Source organism: Clinocottus analis, unplaced genomic scaffold (assembly GCF_023055335.1).
Source record: "Clinocottus analis isolate CAN_PGR_092001 unplaced genomic scaffold, fCliAna1.0.p SCAF_22, whole genome shotgun sequence".
NCBI lineage: Eukaryota > Metazoa > Chordata > Actinopteri > Perciformes > Cottidae > Clinocottus > Clinocottus analis.
The window spans coordinates 8,409,896-8,429,622 of NW_027175954.1; the positions used below are offsets into that span (position 1 = coordinate 8,409,896).

The window sequence follows — 19,727 nt, forward strand, 5'->3', positions numbered from 1 at the left end:
TGGTTACCATAGAACACTGCAGCTGTTCTGCGCGCTCATGGTGACACAACACATTACCAAAACACACTTTGTGTTTGTTTTTCCTTTTAATATGTCTCCAATCTGTACTTCTACATTGTTGGAAAATGTCTTTAAAAGAATAATCAAAATTATTGTATAACATTTATCTCACAAAACATATTTGGGTTTGGTTTCAGCTGTTGGAGGCAGAGAAATAGCCTGTGGATGAGGTCAACTACCCTTATAATAATTATATTGTCATATTAACCTCAATTGTGGAGCACTTTAATACATTTACTACAATATAAGTGCAATAAATTAATAATGAATCCCCTCTCGTGACATTTAACATTTGGGTGGTTTGTAGGCACGTGATGAATTAAAGGTGTGGGCACAATAAAAAGCTGCTGTTAAACATTGGCAATGGAGCACAATTGGTAAAATAGCATTGCAATGTAATTATACAAACATGTGATGAACAGCATTTCTACATCCATTTATGTCCCACTGGAAATTGGTGTATAATATGTTCAGCACAATAATACAAAAAATAATTCTGAAGGTTTCTAATGAATATTTGTAATGGTATAGCGTTAGCGAGTGAGGAATAAGTGAGCCACAAATCCTATTATTTTAGTGTGTTTAGTGTTGTAGAAGTAGTACAGTCAATGTTGAATTCCTTATTCAAACCACAACACAACATCGTTATCTTATTTTGGGCAACTGATGGCATGGCCAGCATGTTTGATGAATGAGCTGCTCTTGGGTTTCTGTTATACTGAGGCCAGTGTGCAAAGACCTGAAGGCTTTGCCAACATACTGAAAGGCAAAACACAGCTAACCGACACGGAAGCAAACGTCACAAACACATTTAAAGATATATGTTAAAAGGCTTCCTTGTCTTATTTTTCAGGTACATTTTTTTTTACTACTTTATACTACTACTTTTCAAAGAAATTACCTGTACAATTACTTTATTCAATCTTTAATCTTTTTATTTCTTTAAAGCTGCTCAACGTAGAATTATGCATGACAAATCCAAGATAAATTAATACAATATTCAAACTCTCACAGACACAAATAAATTGTTGAGGGTTTTTATTGATAGACTGTAAACACTGCCCCAACAAGATAATCTAAGGGCATAAGAAAAGATGGATGGATGGACGGACACAACAATGGAGGGCCAAACAATTTACTCAACATGTATCAAACTGCACCTGTTAACACAAAAGCTGATCTCAAAGTACAATCTTGCTGGCAAATTAAGGCAATTGTTAGTAAAAAAAAAATGTACCACTGTGGCCTGAAATTTAAAATGTTTAAGTTATTTGAAAGTATACTTTCCAAGAATTGTTGCTTACTTTTTGTGTAAACAACATTCAAAGACAAAGTTTAAATAATGTGAATGCCTTTCAGGCATGAAGAGAAACCCCTTAAGATGCTCCTCCTTTGGACAGAAGCAACAGTTTCTACCATTGTTTTCCTCACTCGTTCCTTATACACACAATTATTGTACTTCATTGTAAAGCAGTGCAACACAATGTATGCTGCGTATAAAGCTATGTTTTGCAGGCTCCCTAATTAATATGCAATGCATTAAACTTACAAAAAGTTATCTAAAAGTTATACATTTTAAGAAGCAGTCGGCTATAATGCAAGTAGAACTCACAATGCTCAATAAATACTATGCTTGTGTACAGTTATAGGGTATTAATATGGAGTAGGTATTTAAGAGGTTCAGGGCTGTTTTAATAGATGCCCAATTGAGCTATTTTCAACCCATTGAAATGTCACTTTTTATACATTTGGTTTGAAACTTCAAACAGGATGTGTGTAAGAAGGGGAGATTGTAATCCTTGTCTCTGTAAAGAAAAGAAAAATGTCTGTGGCGTCTGATATGAATCACCTCATGTAAATGATCTTTCTTCCGCCTTCGCCTGAACCCTGGTCACTGACCTTGATGTTTTCTCAGTTAATGCTGCGTGACCACATTCACAGACAGCAGATTTTTCTGGTGACTATTCAGTTCATTCATTGTTAAGCATCCTTGCAGTTTTACACAGTTATTGCATGTAATAAAATACATCATGCGAGGGTTTATTCCCGGTGGAACCTTGCTTTAAGTGTTTCGATCTCCCCTGATACCTTAACAGCAGTTACCATGTGACAAAAGTTGCATACTGCATATTATCCAATTATAACTAAACAAATACTACTTACTAAGGAAGACTAAGATGCAGTTGACGGCTGAGGAGAAAGCTAGTAATCTCCTGGGTCTAGTTCAATATTTGAAAGTTATCGATGTTCTTATCTAGTGCACAGCAAAAAAGCCAAAAATGTTGTATTTTGCAGGCCAAAACAGAAGTTAGTATCGCGGTGAAAAAGACCAAAAGAGAATGGCAAACACAAGTTACACTTCCACATGTTGTTCAGCAAGAAAATAATCACAAGTCCCAATCCCAATTATATATATTATATGTTTTTAAGCATGAGAGCAGTCTAAAAATGAACTGCACCATGCTCACATTACTTCACGTCGCCGCCACTAAGCCAGTGTTTGGTGTGATGAAGTTTAGTAGTTGTCTGATTTAGCCCTTTGTTAGCAACAAGCCTTTTTAAAACACTCAAAGTTTAATGGTGGGATATTTAGTTACACATTTTATGTCTTAGAACAAAACATTAAAATCTCTAAAAAGCTTGTTTTGACAACATACCTCATTAAACCCAAAAGAACCCGTTGACTTTGAGATGAGCTGCATGCATTGTAATACAGGCAGCGCACTAATGCAGTCACTCCTTTGTCTCAGCTGGTGGAGAGCTGTTGTTTGCCTCACCATCATCAAGAAGCGTGATTTCCTCTGCAGGTTTGTCACAGTTGGCGTTAGTCTCTGGTTGGCTGACCAGCCCACTGGTGGAGGCGGCTCTGGACTGTGTCGGGGTGCCAGGCTGGGAATTCTTTTGATAATACTCAAGCGTTTTCCTCTTAAAACAGCCCAACTTAGGACATAGAAGAGAATATCATTAGAACTAACGACACAGACACATTTCTGCAGCAGAAATGTATAATTATTTGATTTTTTTTTTTTTTTACTAAGTTTTAAGCAACAGCTGGAGGTTTGTCTTGGATAGAGGGTTTTTTCTGTATTGTGGTTTATAATTAAAATATAAAGTCAACTCTCACCTTAAACATGATGATGGTGATGATGATCAGAAACAACAGTCCCAGTCCAACTCCGGTTAACTTGATCAGCAGTTGATCCGGGAGGATTATGAACTCAACCCGAACTTCAGTCTGTTGGCAGAGAAAATACAAGTATTGAAAGTGGGGACTCTATATTTGAATGAGGATCTAAAGTGTAGATAAGATAGTTTTGGCTGTTTGTGTAGACTGAATGTACCCATTTCACTGTCGGATCTTTGTTGGACTTCTCCTGTGTAAAACCATATGTAGTTGGTTAATGTATACAATAAATTCTACTGAAAAAGCAATATCTTTAAATTGGCATAACTGTGGTAAAACGTGAACATACCTGTTTATGAGAATTCAGCACATATCGTTGCTTGTCATAGTTGACATGTATAAAGCTTTTAAATTTAACTTCTCCGCTTTCTCCAGTATATCGTTTAGGAAAGGCAATATTCTGCAAAGTGAGAGTAGGTCAATGTATGATGTATTCACCACTGTCGATGGTATATATGTATGCATTCTGTCTGGGTTTGCTGCTACGTACCGCTGCATGCTGTTTGAGATCCCTGAATTGTACGTCTCCTGACAATGTAAACTCAGTGGGGGATTCTTTCTCCAGGGTGAAACTCTCACATACTATGATTTTACAATATTTTTCTGGCGAACAGTACTGTAACATAGTTGATTTATTAGGGGTTTGTAATTCCAGAACATGTTCAGTTAGAATATTTTGATACTAAATATGTTTTACTTACTTCAGATTTTGCATCAGTAATGCCTGTGCAGTGTGTTTTGTTCTTTAAAAAAAAGAAGGTGATTAAAGACACATTGAGAATTTGTAATTCTATACAAAACAGCAGTGTAATCACGTAAAAGTAGCGCTCTGTCGGTCGCCGACTTACCTGCTTGACAAAGACTTGATAGTTTGTCATCTCAAAGTTATGTTCTAGTTTTGTCGGGAACGACAGCGACACGTTGATTGGAAAGTTCTTGAAACCAAGATTGTCGATCTGCAAAGAGAGAGAGAGAGAGAGAGACAGTTGCTTCATTTTAAAAGAAAAGTTGACATTTGGGGAATAAAACCGTCTTGTTGTGAAACAACAATGCTCACCACCATGCAGCCCTCAAGTAGCATGTTATGTCTCATTTGTTTAGTCCATTTAAACCCTGTACTGCATTGCACAACACCTGCTCACCACTAAACAGCACAGTTAGCGGCTAGCTGGCTAATTCAGTTGGGAGTTGGGAAAATCAAAACTAGGACAAAATGAGTGATTATCCAACTAAAGTGTGTCAGGTGAATTGAAACACAACTTTTAAATTAATGCTACTTTTGCATTGTTTCTGCTGGATGTGTAAATAGTCAACTGCATGCTTCGCTAACCAGTTCCCCGAAACATCTTTACGGTGATGATTTCTAAGTGTTGTGTTCATTTGTTGTGCTCCTCTCAGGCAGTCAAACAATCAGCAATGGCAGGTCTACAATTGCAGCTTGTTCAGTGAGCTACAAATTGATTAGCTAATATTAGCTTTGATTGGTCATTTTTAATTAGTCATTTACTGCCTCACCTTGTATGTAGCAACTATTTTTTTAGGTCCAGTGTCCTCTGTTGTGATGTTCAGATAGTTGACAAGGTCTTCTTTCCTGAAAAGTGTACAGGATAATCACAACTTGCAGGTGGCTGTAAGACAATATAAGCACTGACTGGATTAAACATGTACAAATTTAAATTATAAAAATGACTAAGCGTAATATACAAACTACAGTTCCAAATTGTGAAAAGGGACACTTACACCATCACTACCATTTTAATTTCAAATTGCACTGGGATGCTTTTGCTCAGGAAAGCCATTCTGCTGGAGTTTGTATTATCACTGAGGATGTAAAAAGCATTTATTGTGAACATTATTAAACAGTAAATATGTCATTTTAGTATTAGATAGGCATTGTTGGCATCGGTCTGTGTTGGATCGTATAGGAAGGCTGCTACCTTTCACCAGTAATGTTCAGGGTAATTGTGTCGTCCCACTCATACTCATTCATGATGTGGAAATAAGTCATGAATGTTGCCTTCACAGTAAAGATGATGATGAGTGAAAGAGAAAATATTGAAATGAGAGAAGTTGCAAAGGTTGTACATTTCACAAGTTCCTGCAGTTGGCACAGTTCTTGATTTCTGAAACTTCTATCTGCTTGCAATATGACTCACTGCGGATCTGCTGCGAAACACAGGACGGCTGATGCCACATATAGTTTTGTCAAATACTCCCTCGAGATCAAGGCAGCTGTGGATTGTTGGTCTCTGTTTCAGGAAAACACATGTGAACTGAGACAATCTAGAATAAAACCTTTTAGTTAAAATTCAATGCTGTGACGATTGTGTGGAGATGACTCGGTGTGTTTTAGTTGAAGGCAAGTCTAAAGATTTTAAACATTTGTTCTCACAGATTTTGTGATCCGTAACACTTCTGACAACCCACACATCCTGAATGGGTTTTAATTATTGTACTACTACTGGGTCCATATAATCTAAAATGAAAGCCTGGTTAGAATAACATGGCTATTTCATTATGCTCTTGTGTGGTGTGGGCGCTACAATACACTTGAGGTACAAGTGATATTAAAAGACAGGACCAGCCATGGCTGGTTGCTTTGCATGCAACACATAACTGCACATTAATGTCAACATTGCAGGCCACAGCTCACTTATTTTTAACTCTAAACACCCAGATTTTTTTTTAATGTGAAGAATTGTTTACTTCAGCCCTAACTGATAATGACTTAAGTAACATCACTTGAGGCAGTCCTTTTTAACAAGCCGGTAAGTATAAAAGTTACACTTGTAAGTTACCTCTATGAAAGTCATCCTAGAGAAGGAGAGGCCTGTGGGATAGTGCATTGTTAGGCTGGTGTTGTAGGAGTCATCCCCATGATTGGACAGTTCAACCAACACGTTGAAGTAGTTATTTTCTGCCACCAATAATGTTGGAGTCCTAACAGAAAGAGGGTACGTTTGGTCATGTAATGTTAATAGTACAGTTGTGTGCTATGTTTATAATGTTTACATACGTGAAGTTGAAATCCACGTCAAGTTCAGCAATACAGGTGTCATTCTTTTTGCAACGTTTTTCAAAGGGAACCTGTAATAAAAAGGCCATGTCCGTTCATTAAAATCTTGAAAACACAGAGCAATGCAGAAAACAATGTCATCAACAGGACAAAACACTTTAATAACTTTAAACTTGACCTTAATACCAGACAAACTCACTATTAGTCACAGACAGTTGTTGTGCAAGTTTTCAGCCATGCCTGGCTCTAAGGCTCAACAAATTCTGGTGTCACGAATGTTGCAAATGGATCTTATTGACTTGCAGTGCTACCGGGATCTAAAAGCTAAATTCAGAAACACAAGGAAAACCAGACCTGACTGGACAATTTATGAGAGAATTGCCTCCATCGTTCCCTGAGCAGACAAAATTGAGTAATTGGGTAATCTGCCTTTTTTGAAGCACATATATGTGTGAGAAACTGTTCTCGACTATGAACTTTAATAAATGCAAATACAGGCCCAGGCTTGGTAATGCCTATCGTGGAGCTTTACTCAACCGTGACTTAGATCGGGCAAATGTGGCTCAGCTGTATGAGCAGAAGCGCTGGTTTATATGCTATTAATGTAAAAGTAAATAAATAAGTAAACTTTCAAAAATATTGCGCTTTCTGTGCGGCCCTTCTATGAGGTCATAACACCAGCGGGGCCCCAAGCCAAGTTAAGTTTGAGACCCTTGATCCAGTGGCACTAGCAGGTTGATATTTTGGAAACAACATTCATTTTTTGCAATTGTAGAATTGTAATAACTTTGAAAAGATTATGATTGTGAACATTATATATTGGCTATAAACTCAAGTAACAAGTACTGCCTTTGTAGCCAAAAGCTTGATTTACAGTTTAGTAGCTTATTCATATTCGAGATTTGAATAATGTGCATCTTAAGTCGGAAAAAAATCCTTGTCAATATAACAACAACAAAAAAAGATACAAAAGTTCTACATTTTAAGTTTCTAGCTAGCCTGGAAAAATACCACGGTTTGACGAATTCAAATCTTTTGTAACATGTATATCCGCAAGATCTTGGCTGTCTGTGTTAAAGGTAAATTCCGACATGAAAAAGTAAAACAAAAGACAAATTGGCAAAAGTCATAGTTGCATCCGTACAACAGAATTCCACTTTACCTCCTAGATTATTTTCTATAAGTATTTACAAATGTTTTACAGGTTAATTTGGGCACATGGAAATAGAAAAATCAGCAATGATTCAAATGAACGACAGCCTGCAGCCTGTTGCTGAAGTCACTGTACATACCTCAACAACAGCCTGCATTTTACTGTCCATATTCAGGATGGCACTCGCACTCTCACTGTCAACTTGGGAGAAGTTTAATTTGATGATGATGGGGGATAATGTGTCTTTCACACATTTCTGCAAGAAAGAAAGAAGTCATCTGCATGTTGTAGAACATTTGGTTACATCATTAGGCTAACGGACTGAATAAGGAATTAGTGTCCAATGATAATTATTATTATAACTGTTTTGTTTGAGTTAGTTGGTGATGAAGCTGAATAATAAGTCAGCATCTGGTTTTACAAGCTAAATGTCTGATAATGTGATGTAAAAGATGCTACAACACGGGCAGAATATTAATGTGAATATGTTCTATTTTTATATATCAATCAAGTAGAGAAGTTTTAATAGAAATCATCATCAGACCATATTCTTATCTGTGAAGACAAAATGTACCACAATTTTGAGGAATCTGCGGTATAAAGAGCCCTTAGGGCAGGGGTGTCAAACATACGGCCCGCGGGCCGGATCCGACAAAATGATCAGAGCTGGGATTCAAACCTCTGATCCTCTGCTTATAAGACAGACATACAAACTATTGATCCACAGTCACAATTGATGTGAGCATTGGTATTATTGTGTTAGAAGTTGTTAAACATGGATCACGTCATGAAAGTGGCGCCACAAACGTGTCACAAAGCGAGGGAATCTGTTTATCTGCCTGGGTTCTCCTCTGCAGAGGGCTGATGTCAGAGTTTTTGGTATTTATGTTTCTAAGTAATTGTTGAAAGACCTTAAAATAGAGTTTATCATCTGATAACCTTCACCAATGATTTAAACATAGAGAAACATTGTCGTTAATTATGCGTTATTATGCTGTGATTTTACTGGTCCGGCCCACTTAAGATCAAAATGGGCAGCATGTGGCCCCTTCACTGAAATGAGTTTGACACCCTTGCCTTAGGGCTTAGGACATTCATTTGGGGTCTTAATCATCTTAACTAAAAGAAGTTAATCAATACATTTGACAACATGCTTGTGGATTTAAAGTGTGTCATAACCAACACAACACACTTTAAATCCACAAACTATCTGAGGTATAGATACAATGATGACATTTATAGATGTACAGTTGGTCATAGCTGTATATGTGAATATTATCAATGATCCATACTGGCATGAAGACAGAGTAGTTGAAGCAAGTATCTTTGTCTCTCAGCTCGTTGATAGAGTTAAGATTTCTAGATTTCTTGTTGGTTCGACTGAAGAAACCTCGAAATGTTGGTCTCATTGGATCCACGTGGAGCATGTACGAGATGTTCAGGCCGGAGCTCATTGCCGCTGCAAACATCATACATACCTTAGTGTTAAAATATTGATATGGTGTGATCTGTCAGCAGCTGCTAAGAAATCCCATTATTGGGTCAGGCCCGTACCTCGTTTGCTCTTTGTTGTTTCTACCATTTCAAAGCAGGCTGTCAGGTTAACCATTGGTAAAGTTTCATCTGAGTTCCCGAGGCAGTCAATTTTGTCAGTACTTATCTCATTTGGTACAAAAGACAGACGGGCAGTGACATCAAAGACGGGCCTGGACCTGAAAGACATTCATCAAAAAGATGGCTAATTAGACTTTGCACATGATAATTTCTGGAGGCTGAATGTCTTTCTCTCTAAGATACTGGAGAAGGTAGTCACAAATCAGTTGTGTGACTTTTTACATTTTAATAGTTTATTTGAGAACTTTCAGTCAGGATTAAGAAAGCACCAAAGCACAGAGATAGCACGAGTGACAATTACTAATGACCTTTTAGTTGCATCAGATAGGGGACTTGTCTCTGTACTTGTCCTGTTAGACCTTAGTTCAGAATTTGACACCATTGACCATGACATTTTATTACAGAGATTAAACCAGTTGATTGGTGTTAGAGGTACAGCATTAAGTTGGTTCAAGTCGTATTTATCAGATTGATCTCAGTTTGTTTATGTAAATAATAAAGCCTCAATGACCACTGCCGTTCGTTATGGGGCTCCTCAAGGTTCTGTACTTGGACCAATTTTATTTACCTTATATATACTTCCCTTAGGGAATATTATTAGAAAATATTTAATAAATTTTCACTGCTATGCCGATGATACTCAATTATATCTATCAATTAAGCCAGATGAAATCCACCAGGTTGCTAAACTTCAGACGTGTCTTAAAGACATAAAGATCTGAATGACCTGTAACTTTCTGCTGCTGAACTCTGAAAAGACCGAAGTTATTTTACTCGGCCCAGAACACCTCAGAAATCAATTACCTAATGATATAGTTTCTCTGGATGGTATTGCTTTGGCATCCACCACCACCGTAAGGAATCTTTGGAGTTTTATTTGACCAGGACTTGTCCTTTAGTCCACATATAAAACAAATTTCAAGAATTGCCTTTTTTCACTTATGTAATATTTCAAAAATCAGACATAACCTCTCTCAAAATGATGCAGAAACGCTAATCCATGCATTTGTTACTTCAAGACTAGATTACTGTAACTCCTTTTTATCAGGCTGCTCTCGTACGGCCCTTGAGTCTCTCCAGTTGATACAAAATGCTGCAGCTCGTGTACTAACGAGGACTAGTAAAAGAGATCATATTACTCATGTATTAGCTGCTCTCCACTGGCTTCCTGTAAGATTTAGAATTATATTTAAAATCCTTCTCCTCATCTATAAAGCCTTAACTTTACTTGTGGTTCCCAGAGTCTTAAAAAATAGGTTGGGGGCTAGAGCCTTCAGTTATCAAGCTCCTCTTCTGTGGAATAAGCTTCCACTTTCAGTCCGGGGGGCAGACACGGTCATCTTATTTAAGAGTAGACTTTAAACTTTCCTCTTTGACAGTGCTTATAGTTGACCCTGATCTTTGATCCAGGAAGCTTTCTTTCAGAGGCTGGGTCAGACAACTCTCCTCTAGATTCGCGGGGGTATCTACCCTGTGAGTCAGTCAGAAGGCTTCCTCCCCCTCAAGTTTCCATGGACCGTGGCTGTCTGGAGCTGGTCCTAACCCCTCCCCCCCTCCCCCCCACCTCCAGGATGGTTTAACAAGATCCCCTGTACATGAATTTGGATCGTAGCTTCAGCCATTTAAGATTCAGCCATTTAAGTTGCTTTTATAGTAGCTGATTAACAGGTCTCTCCTTCAATCAGATGTCAATGAGGGTCCTTACACCTGATTGGTTGAAAACACTGCCCAATAGGCTGTCACTGGTCTGTCTATGGCTGCTGTTAAAAAAAAAATCAAATTTCATCTCAACTTTATTTTGCGATTGCAAAAAATGTGTTGTTCCTTTGTTTAGTATATAATCTAGCTGATATTCATAATGTTGTCCAGTTTCAAAAAGATGCAAGTCCCTTCACATAGACACTCAACATGTACCATTTACGCCTCATGATGATTGTTCTGGTTTGTACATTGTCTCATGGTGCTTTTGTTGTTAAAACTCACCATTGAGACGTATTTAGACTTTGAGAGTGAAAGAGTTTGCAATTGTACATACACAATGTTCACACTGTCCTTACCTTAAGACAATAACAGTGCCCTGTGATCCGACAACAATATCTGTGAGTTCGTCCTCTCCGAGGTCGATGTCCCCATCAATGGCTTGTCCAAAGAATCTCAGCCCAGACTTTATTTTCTGTCCCATGATTTTCTAGAATAACATCACCATGAATTGCACACATATGGAAAGGCATTCATTAGAGAGGGGGTGGTGTCGAAAGCTGTGTGTTTAGTTATTTTTCGTCGATGCTCAGTGTGAGACAGATACAGATTTTTAAAATCACTAAAAAAAACACCCTGATGAGAATTGTATCTTCTACTCATATGATGTAGCCCTCACCCTAATCCCTAACTCACAATCATATTTATTGTTTGAGTTGTGTTGAGAGGTTGTACATGGGGATTATTGTATTATTATTATGTTTAATTTGATACCTAACATGATTTTTGGGGGGGATTTATACCATGTTTTTTCTTGATTTGTACCTTGTGACCTGATATAAAAGGGGGCTCAACAGGCTGTCTTTGTTTATTCAAAAGCCAGTTTCATACTCATGAATAGGCAAGCAAACTAATGTGTCTAACCCCCATGATGTTGATACATTATTCATTTTATTAATATTTTATGGGGCATTTTAGGTATTTAGACGTAGAAGATAGAGAGGAAACTCTTGCTCTAGGCAGGGTGAACATTTACCAAATTTGTGGCTGTTTTCTTAGGGCCACTACCTTTATCCCGGAAAATACAAACTAAAAGGATATAGTCAGTTTTTCTCTGTCTTACCTGGCTGAAAGTGCTGCGTATCCCTCTGTGTCTGTCACCCAGGTAGATGTACACAGTCCCTGTGTTATCATTTTCAAGGGGGGCTCCAACAGCCACGTCTCGTATTCGATCTCCATTTAAATCTGCAAGACTGGATATGGTTGAGCCAAATCTCCCCATGGATGGTGCGGTCACATTAAACTCATGTTTCAGTTGCATCTGTTGGAAATAACAACATTTGTTCATTGATTAAGAGAATAATGCATTTATTAGCTCATTAAAACGTAAACACAGTTTCTGAACTGTGACCTCTCCATTGGTTTGTGGACTAAGTTTTAAAAAATAATGATTTGAGAACAGGAAGTGAAATTGTTTGGAGCTGAATGCTGAAAAATACTTTTTTTCGGGACCAAAATGTTACAATTAACTTTCATGAACTGAAACCACACTGTAAAAGTTGTCCGACCAAAACCTGGTGAACTGCCAGATTGTACAACGTTGTAGTAGGGAGTGGTCAATCACATCGTAGCCATTTATCTCAGCCCACCTCATCAGTCAGTGTGTATATGTAGATCTGGCCTTCTCTCTTCTCCTGAGGCTGGTAAAACAGAGGAGCTCCCACCAGCAAGAAATCTGTGTTACCATCTGAGTTGACGTCTACTGAGCACAGCTCTGCACCAAAGTAGGAACCAATCTGAAAAATTCATTTTATGTAATTTAAATTAAAAACAATGATATCCTGTTTGCATTTTTGAAAAGTCTACTATATAAATGTACTGTGTAAACTTTTTTTTTTTCACAGGTTTTCTTTAAGCAAAACAAGGTGGTGCACATGCAAGGAAGTGCTCTGGTTTCCTCTCTGCAACCACAGAAAACCTATGCCTTTGCACATTTTCATGAAGATGCAACGTGCAGGTTTTTTTTTTAATCTTTAAGGCATTGTAACAAACAAATATGAATGACTCACTTTGCAAATTATAACCTGTAGTCCTGACAGCAAATGTAAATGCAAGGGGTTCCCAAGTTCTACCGAGTTATGTCAAAGGTAATAAATAAACTTACCATTTTCAACCTACTTCAATACTAAGTAGATTTATGAGAAATGGCCTAAAAGTGAAGGACGCTAGCTCCAATGGTATAGCAAAAACATGCTGAGCATAGCAACCTTAAAGCTTACAACTATTTTTGTAAAAAAAAAAAAAGGCAGTTACCAACCTGGTCCCCATTTATTCTTTGGGCTGCTGTCCACTTCTTGCCGTTGTGTTTGAAAAGTACAACCTGTCCTATGTGCTCAAATCTTGGTGCCCCCGAGAAATAAAGAGAAGCTCTATTTTTCAATCCAACAGAAACAGAGTATCCTGCAACAGTGTCAGTCACATATGATCAGATTGGAAACAGATTGAGGTAATTTACTGAGGCATAAGTTTTTAAAATTAAATTAAGCATCACCATCTTTAACCAACTATAAACTGTTTTTATAAAAAAGCAGGTAATCTGAAAAGAAAGAAACAACTCTATGTTCAGTACCCATGTAGGAGTTCATCTGCATGTGCAGATCTTCAATTTGTGTATCTTTTCCATCCTGACGTTGTTGGAGAGAACCACGCCAGCTGTTTGATCCCACTGAACCCAGAAGCAGTGTATCCTGTGAAACAGAAGTGAGGCGTGCAGTTACCAACAGTAATTATGTTTGGAGGAGAGAGAGAATGTGGCAGAAAATAAATCATTTAACAGACATCCTAAAAACCAAGAAACCAAATAAGCATAGACCATATTGTCTCCATGCTAAAGAGACCTGTTCATATTTTATTTTAGAGGTTAATGGATTGTAAAGCGCTTTTCTAGTCTTCCGACCAATTAAAGCGCTTTAACATGACATGACATCATTCACTCATTCACCGATTCACACTGATGGGAGAAGCCCCCATACAAGGTGCCACATCAGTATCGTCAACCATCAAGTACACATCGACATCGGCTAGCGGCGTCGGAGATCGAACCACCAATTCTCTGATTGACGATCTTGCTCACCACTGAGCCACAGTCGCCCATTTATTTGTCAATATTTAATTGTCTTTTTGACTTCACTCACATTGTAGAAGACAGCACTGAATCCACTCTGAGACATTTCATTGGTCATTTCGCCTGCTCGAGACACTTTGGAGCCTAAACAGAAACCATTAGCATGTCATGTTGCTATTGCAGAAGTTCACCAGGGAGATAAAAAAATATTTTTTGTAACACTATTGTAAATTGAGAGGGGAAAAAAAATATTTGAAAATTACCTTCTATATTGAAGATCTTTTTCTGAAAGCTATCCAGTACTTCTTTCAGTCTGTTGTAGTTCTCAATTTTGAAGGCATTTTTGTTTTTTGGTTCTGAAGCAATGGCTGTGAATTTTTCCAAGTTAGCATGTTTGACCTGAAACCAGAATGCTTCTTGAAAGAAATGTAGTATCCCAGAGTCCAAAGTCAGCTCGATAAGCAATACAAGTTCCTACCATCTTGGACTAAAAACTCTTGCATGTATACAAAATGTTTTTTTAATGTTTTTGTTTTTTTAGAAGTATGACAATGAGGTGACGTGTATTATCTGCTTTGTAATACAGTTGTATGACTTACGGCATTGCATGTGACTGTTTTAGCTGAATAAACAGAGTAATGAGACATGTTATATCATATCGCAGCGTACCCCAATCACAAAGCGAATTATGTTTTTCTCATCAAATCTTTTAATAATGCCTTTGTCTGAATCGCTGGGATCTCCATCTGTGATTAGCACCACAACTTTAGTTGCATCAGGAGAAGCACCCGCCTCTGTGTTTTCCAAGATCTCATCCCTGAAACAAATGTAAAAGTAGCTTTAAAAAAATAAATCTATAAATTAACATTACTTTAATGCTCATAGTTGTAAACAACAGCTGTTATTAATATGTTATTCAATTAGAAGTTGAGCACTGTGTAGTGTAACTAAACTTACAACACGAATGTGAGGGCTCTATGTGTGTTGGTGAGGTCCCTCATATGGGGTTCTTTTTTCAGTTTATCACTATCGCGACCAGCTTGGTAGTCGTTGAAGTCAAAAACTGTTCGATAATCGGTGGAGAACTGGACTGCTGCAAACTGAAAAAAGCAGACGGGGTCATATGGCATTCAACGTTATGTGTATATAATTCAACAAACAAGTGCTATGAACGCTTTAATTTTGCATTAGCACAAGCACCTTGATTGATGAGTTCTTAAGGCTGTTTATCATATCCACGATAAAATCTTTATTTTTGTCAAACTCTGATTCTCTCATACTATTTGATCCGTCAAAAAGAAAAACAAGGTCCACTATCCTTTTTGTGCATTCTGAAAAAAAAATATTTGGGATATTTAGTCAGGACAAAGGCATTTTATGTGTATTCAGTGCGCGAAGAACAAGTTGTAAGAACCACAGATTTGTAAAAGTTCACACTCTCCGAGCGTCGTTGACCTTGGAAAGCAGTTTTGAAAGTGGAGATTGGCTGAAGTTGATTTGTGATGGTGTAGCACATGCCATTCACATAGGAGTTCTCATTGCATTCATGTACAACACTTGGACTGCACACCTAGAACAGAACATATGAAGCAGATTTATTCATCATACTGATTGGTTTTGCTCAGAACTTGTCACAGAATTTTTGTATTAGATTTTTCTCACAGTGAATTTGGAGCGTTTGGAGTTTTCAGCTATTGACAGGCCAAAGTGCTTGACTGGTATTGTGTTCTTTGTTAGAGAAAGATCTGCGACAGTAGCATCTCATTATATATTTTATATTTTTGCATTGTTGGACACTGCATGTTATATTGTTTTTTTATTAAATGATTTCTTATATGATATTGAAAAATAAATAAATGATGTACCTTCAGAGGTGAAGCACTGGATCTGTTGGTTTTGGTCAGATTTGCACATGGCCCCTGATCCATTTTGCCACAGCGGTGCAGTTATGATTATCCTGTGAAGTGGTAAACCATGTTAGTTAGTTTAAAGTAAGTTGACAGCAGCACATTAGAATGATCTCTTCGTAATGCAACAATATCAGTCAAGATAATGAACCACACAGTGTTCACAGGAGCTTCAGGGAAATTTAACCATAATGATCTTACTCAGACCTAAAGCATATAACAGGACATCATGCATTACTCATAGAAGGTCGACCACTTTAACTTCACGAGTAGTCAGGATCTTAACAATTTTAGTACAACACTACCTATCAACTGAACCACCAAGCTGCAAATGGAAACTTACCCTTTGTTTGTGCCAGACATGAATTGAAGCACTTTAAAACCGAAGAAATCCTTTTGTTCCCCAGTATAGACATCTAGAGTTGTCGTATCAATGTTGAAAGTCAAAGAGACAGGGATGGCTGCAATCGGAGCAAAAAGACCACATATTTAAGTTTTGGTAAATGGAATGAGTAAATGGACTTGTAAAATGGTGCTCTAGTTTTCCAACCATTGAAAGCACTTTAACTCTATCTTAATCTAAATAGACGGCAACTAATTTAAAATGCATGAATAATCAGTAATAATCAATTTGAGAAATATTAAATAACATTACTGTTTTAGAAATAATGTTATATTTTAAAGATTGGCTAGCAGTCTAAAATTGCTAAGCATTCATCACTACAGTTGTTCTTCATGATGGTTAAGAATGCATTGATTTACTAAATTGTTGAAGTCGCCACAACTCAGTTTTTACGTGAAAGGATATAGTTCAAGATTATTTTTTCCAAGATTATTCATTTAAATAAATACAGTTTAAATAACTGTATTGGGGAGATCAATGTGTTTACTATTATTGTTATTATGCTATTATTGTGTTATTCGTAAAAGAAAACTCAACAAATCTAGCATTGCACTTCTAAAACAGATTCAGATTGGACAGTTAAAAAAAGGATCAAATTTAAAGCCGCAACAAAACGCACACTTCCTTGTGTCAAACTCATACACTACATATAAGAAGTGGACATGGTCATCGTGACATCACCCATTGGTTCTCATAGACGCCTATACAATCAGACATATTTTTGGAACCAGATAGTCGCCCCTTGATGGCCAGTAGAAAGAATGCAAGTTTAAGAAACGTCCGCATTGACGCTTAACAAAACCCAGCGGCTACATTACCCACAATGAAACTTGTTTGCGGGAGATTTGTGTGTGAAAGTGCAGTCGCAGCTATTTCTCAAGCTGCTGGCCTTGAGCAGAAATGAAGAGCTCTGATTGAAAAATATATATAAAATCTTGTTTTCAGTTACATTATACTACACAAATAAAATGTGTTTCTTCATAAAACGTTCTGCCATTGTTGTTCACCTTATTTTAAATTCTGGTGTGACCTAAATTCAAGTACAGATTACATGCAGATGTGGTATTAATTCTGAGGGCACACCTCACCCTAGATGCTCTGAATCTGCTGTGTGTGTAAAGAGCCAGCTTTACAAACAACTTTACCGTAACACCTATATATGATTTTTTTGTCAATTGTGTAATTACAGCTTGTAAAAAAATGTTCTTAGTGTTTTTTACAACTTATTGTTAGGACTTAAATCACAAAACAATTTATAGTTGCATTGATAGTTTTGCTTTGTGTGAAAAATATTCACCTCAGCTTTTTTTTTTTTTTACCATCTTGAGGCAAATAAAAGTTTTAAAATTTACATGTAAAAATGTCAAAACTTACTTGTTTCTTTAAAACCATGGCCCTTTTATTTTTTTTTCTGTAAAAAGTAATTTCGCCATGATAGATCTCCTAAACTTGCGCACTTAGCCCAATTTTCAGTGTTGAAACTTAAATGTGTGAATATGCTACATAATGCACATGATACAAAAACAAAAATAAACTCTATATATATATATATATATATATATATATATATATATATATATATATATATATATATATATATATATATATATATATTATAACATTACAACATTATAAGGTTTTCCAACTTGACAAATAATTATATTTGACTCTCCCAGAAGGAGCTCAAACAACATCTAATACCTCTCAAGGGTGGTAGCCTCAAAGTTATCATCAGGTTTTTCCACACACACATAAAATATTCCTACCTTTCCTTTTGTAGATGAATATTGTCTCATAAATTACTCAAATTGTAGCAAAATGTGAGATCTTACCAACAGCCACCATGTAGGTGAGCAGGAAGATACGACGCTGCTCATGCATCTTTTCTTACCAGTCTTCCCTCGACCTACAGTGCTGCTGCTTCTTCAGATATGTGACACTACTTCCTGTATTTTAAAAATTTGGGTGTTTCCCAAGCTGCTTCCGTAGCTGCAACAGAAACATCCTAATTACAGAAGGGTGGGGGGCCTGTTCATCACCATCACCAACACACTCACACACACACACGATAAAACAATATAGAAAGAAATTACAACAAATACAATTACAAACAAGTTGTAAAGGCCACGATATCATATGGTTGCACCAAAGAAAATCCAAATAATCCAAATAAAATAGAAAGAGTTCAAACAGAACCATGTGACTTGCACTGGGTTCATGTTACAGACCGACTAGCGACTAGATGGAAAAAATGAAAGCTGTTGCACTGCTTCTAACTTCCATTTTAACATTCAAAGTGAATTTTGCTCTAAAAGATATTTAAGTATGTAATGCAATAAATATGTCTGAAAGCATTACTTGAAAGCAACCTAAAGTACCAGTAGAACAAACTGAACAATACGCTGTGAAATGGAAAAATTAAGTGACATGTACTTATTTTAGAAAGAAAAACAAATACTTTATAGGGTTTGTATATTACAATGCAATTTATTAAAAACAAGGAGGTACGACCTATTTGGGGTGTCAAACCCCCCCTTTTATATATTTAAAAAGGAAAAGGTTGGGAACCAATGCTGTAACAGGTGGTTATTCCTTTCCGTTCTCACAGCAATGTTCTCATGAAATCTTATTCCTCATTCTTCTTCTTTCTTTTGTAATTCCTGAATCCCCCATTTTGCAACTTAATATTTTTGTTATTGTCAGAACGTCTGAGTTTATACTGACAAACTGTCTGATGCCAGCACCTACTTTTTTTGTTAGCTTTATTTGTCAATTTCTTTCACGTGTGTACACATTCAGAACACTTTGTTCCTCCAGATCTTAGGACATAACTAAGGTCAAGGGAGCAAAACCGCGACCTGCACCCAATCACACCTGAGAGTAACTTGATCACTGTGATAAGACTCGCCCCCTTGAATCTTGTTGTTCCAGTCGGTCACAATTCATTCATTTCTATGTATTAGTATACATTTTTGCATTGGGCTTTGTTACTCCACCATTCAGAGTTGGATTTATGGAACATTGTATTCTGAATTGTTTTAGTTTTTAATGTTGTTTATATTATTTTTAGATTTATGTAGTAAAACTAAAATAAATCCCAAACTCCCCTTTTAAGAACGTTTGACTCAAATATGTCAACATAATTAAACGATAATTTGTATCTCGCTTTATCCCAGTTTCTGATTTTTGTTCTGGAAATTGATTCAAATTAGCAAACTTTGTACACCAACAGCTCACAACATACTTTATGTTGAGTGTCAAGTTGTGTTGACTTTTTACCTCTGGAACAGACACTGGAGGTTTTAGTTTTACTTTGGCTGCCAGTGATGTCTAGATTATACAAACATATTCTGCACATATTTTCTGGAAAGAATTGTTGCTGTTTGGGTGGTAGCAGATGTTAAAATTCAAAACCTGGAAGAAAAAAAAAACTATATGTGTGGCTTGACACCTCTATTAGAAAATAATTCAAGTGAGAGAAAAAAGGTTTGGTTATAAATGATAGGTAAATTATGATCTTGTCCAATTATTTTATATGTCTTTGAGATCTCTGCTGATTTGCTTTAAC

The 19,727-nt window shown here is 36.8% G+C and overlaps 1 protein-coding gene across 1 annotated transcript; it reads right to left on the reverse strand.

The window, feature by feature from the left end:
* Nucleotides 1–1,100: 1,100 nt before the first annotated feature.
* zmp:0000001082 (integrin alpha-D) lies at nucleotides 1,101–18,077 on the reverse strand. Its single transcript, XM_068588840.1, has 31 exons — nucleotides 17,992–18,077; nucleotides 16,100–16,217; nucleotides 15,715–15,806; nucleotides 15,512–15,594; nucleotides 15,305–15,419; nucleotides 15,050–15,180; nucleotides 14,807–14,949; nucleotides 14,519–14,666; nucleotides 14,113–14,248; nucleotides 13,920–13,993; nucleotides 13,355–13,472; nucleotides 13,043–13,185; nucleotides 12,375–12,521; nucleotides 11,849–12,046; nucleotides 11,085–11,215; nucleotides 8,968–9,125; nucleotides 8,706–8,872; nucleotides 7,553–7,669; nucleotides 6,261–6,331; nucleotides 6,043–6,184; nucleotides 5,401–5,493; nucleotides 5,182–5,261; nucleotides 4,985–5,065; nucleotides 4,760–4,835; nucleotides 4,093–4,200; nucleotides 3,946–3,987; nucleotides 3,735–3,860; nucleotides 3,534–3,644; nucleotides 3,402–3,434; nucleotides 3,185–3,295; nucleotides 1,101–3,000 (listed from the first exon to the last, which is right to left on the reverse strand). Exons 1-31 carry the CDS (start codon nucleotides 18,038–18,040, stop codon nucleotides 2,794–2,796), a joined length of 3,549 nt encoding a protein of 1,182 aa, XP_068444941.1. The 5' UTR covers nucleotides 18,041–18,077; the 3' UTR covers nucleotides 1,101–2,793.
* Between the last annotated feature and the right edge of the window lie 1,650 nt (nucleotides 18,078–19,727).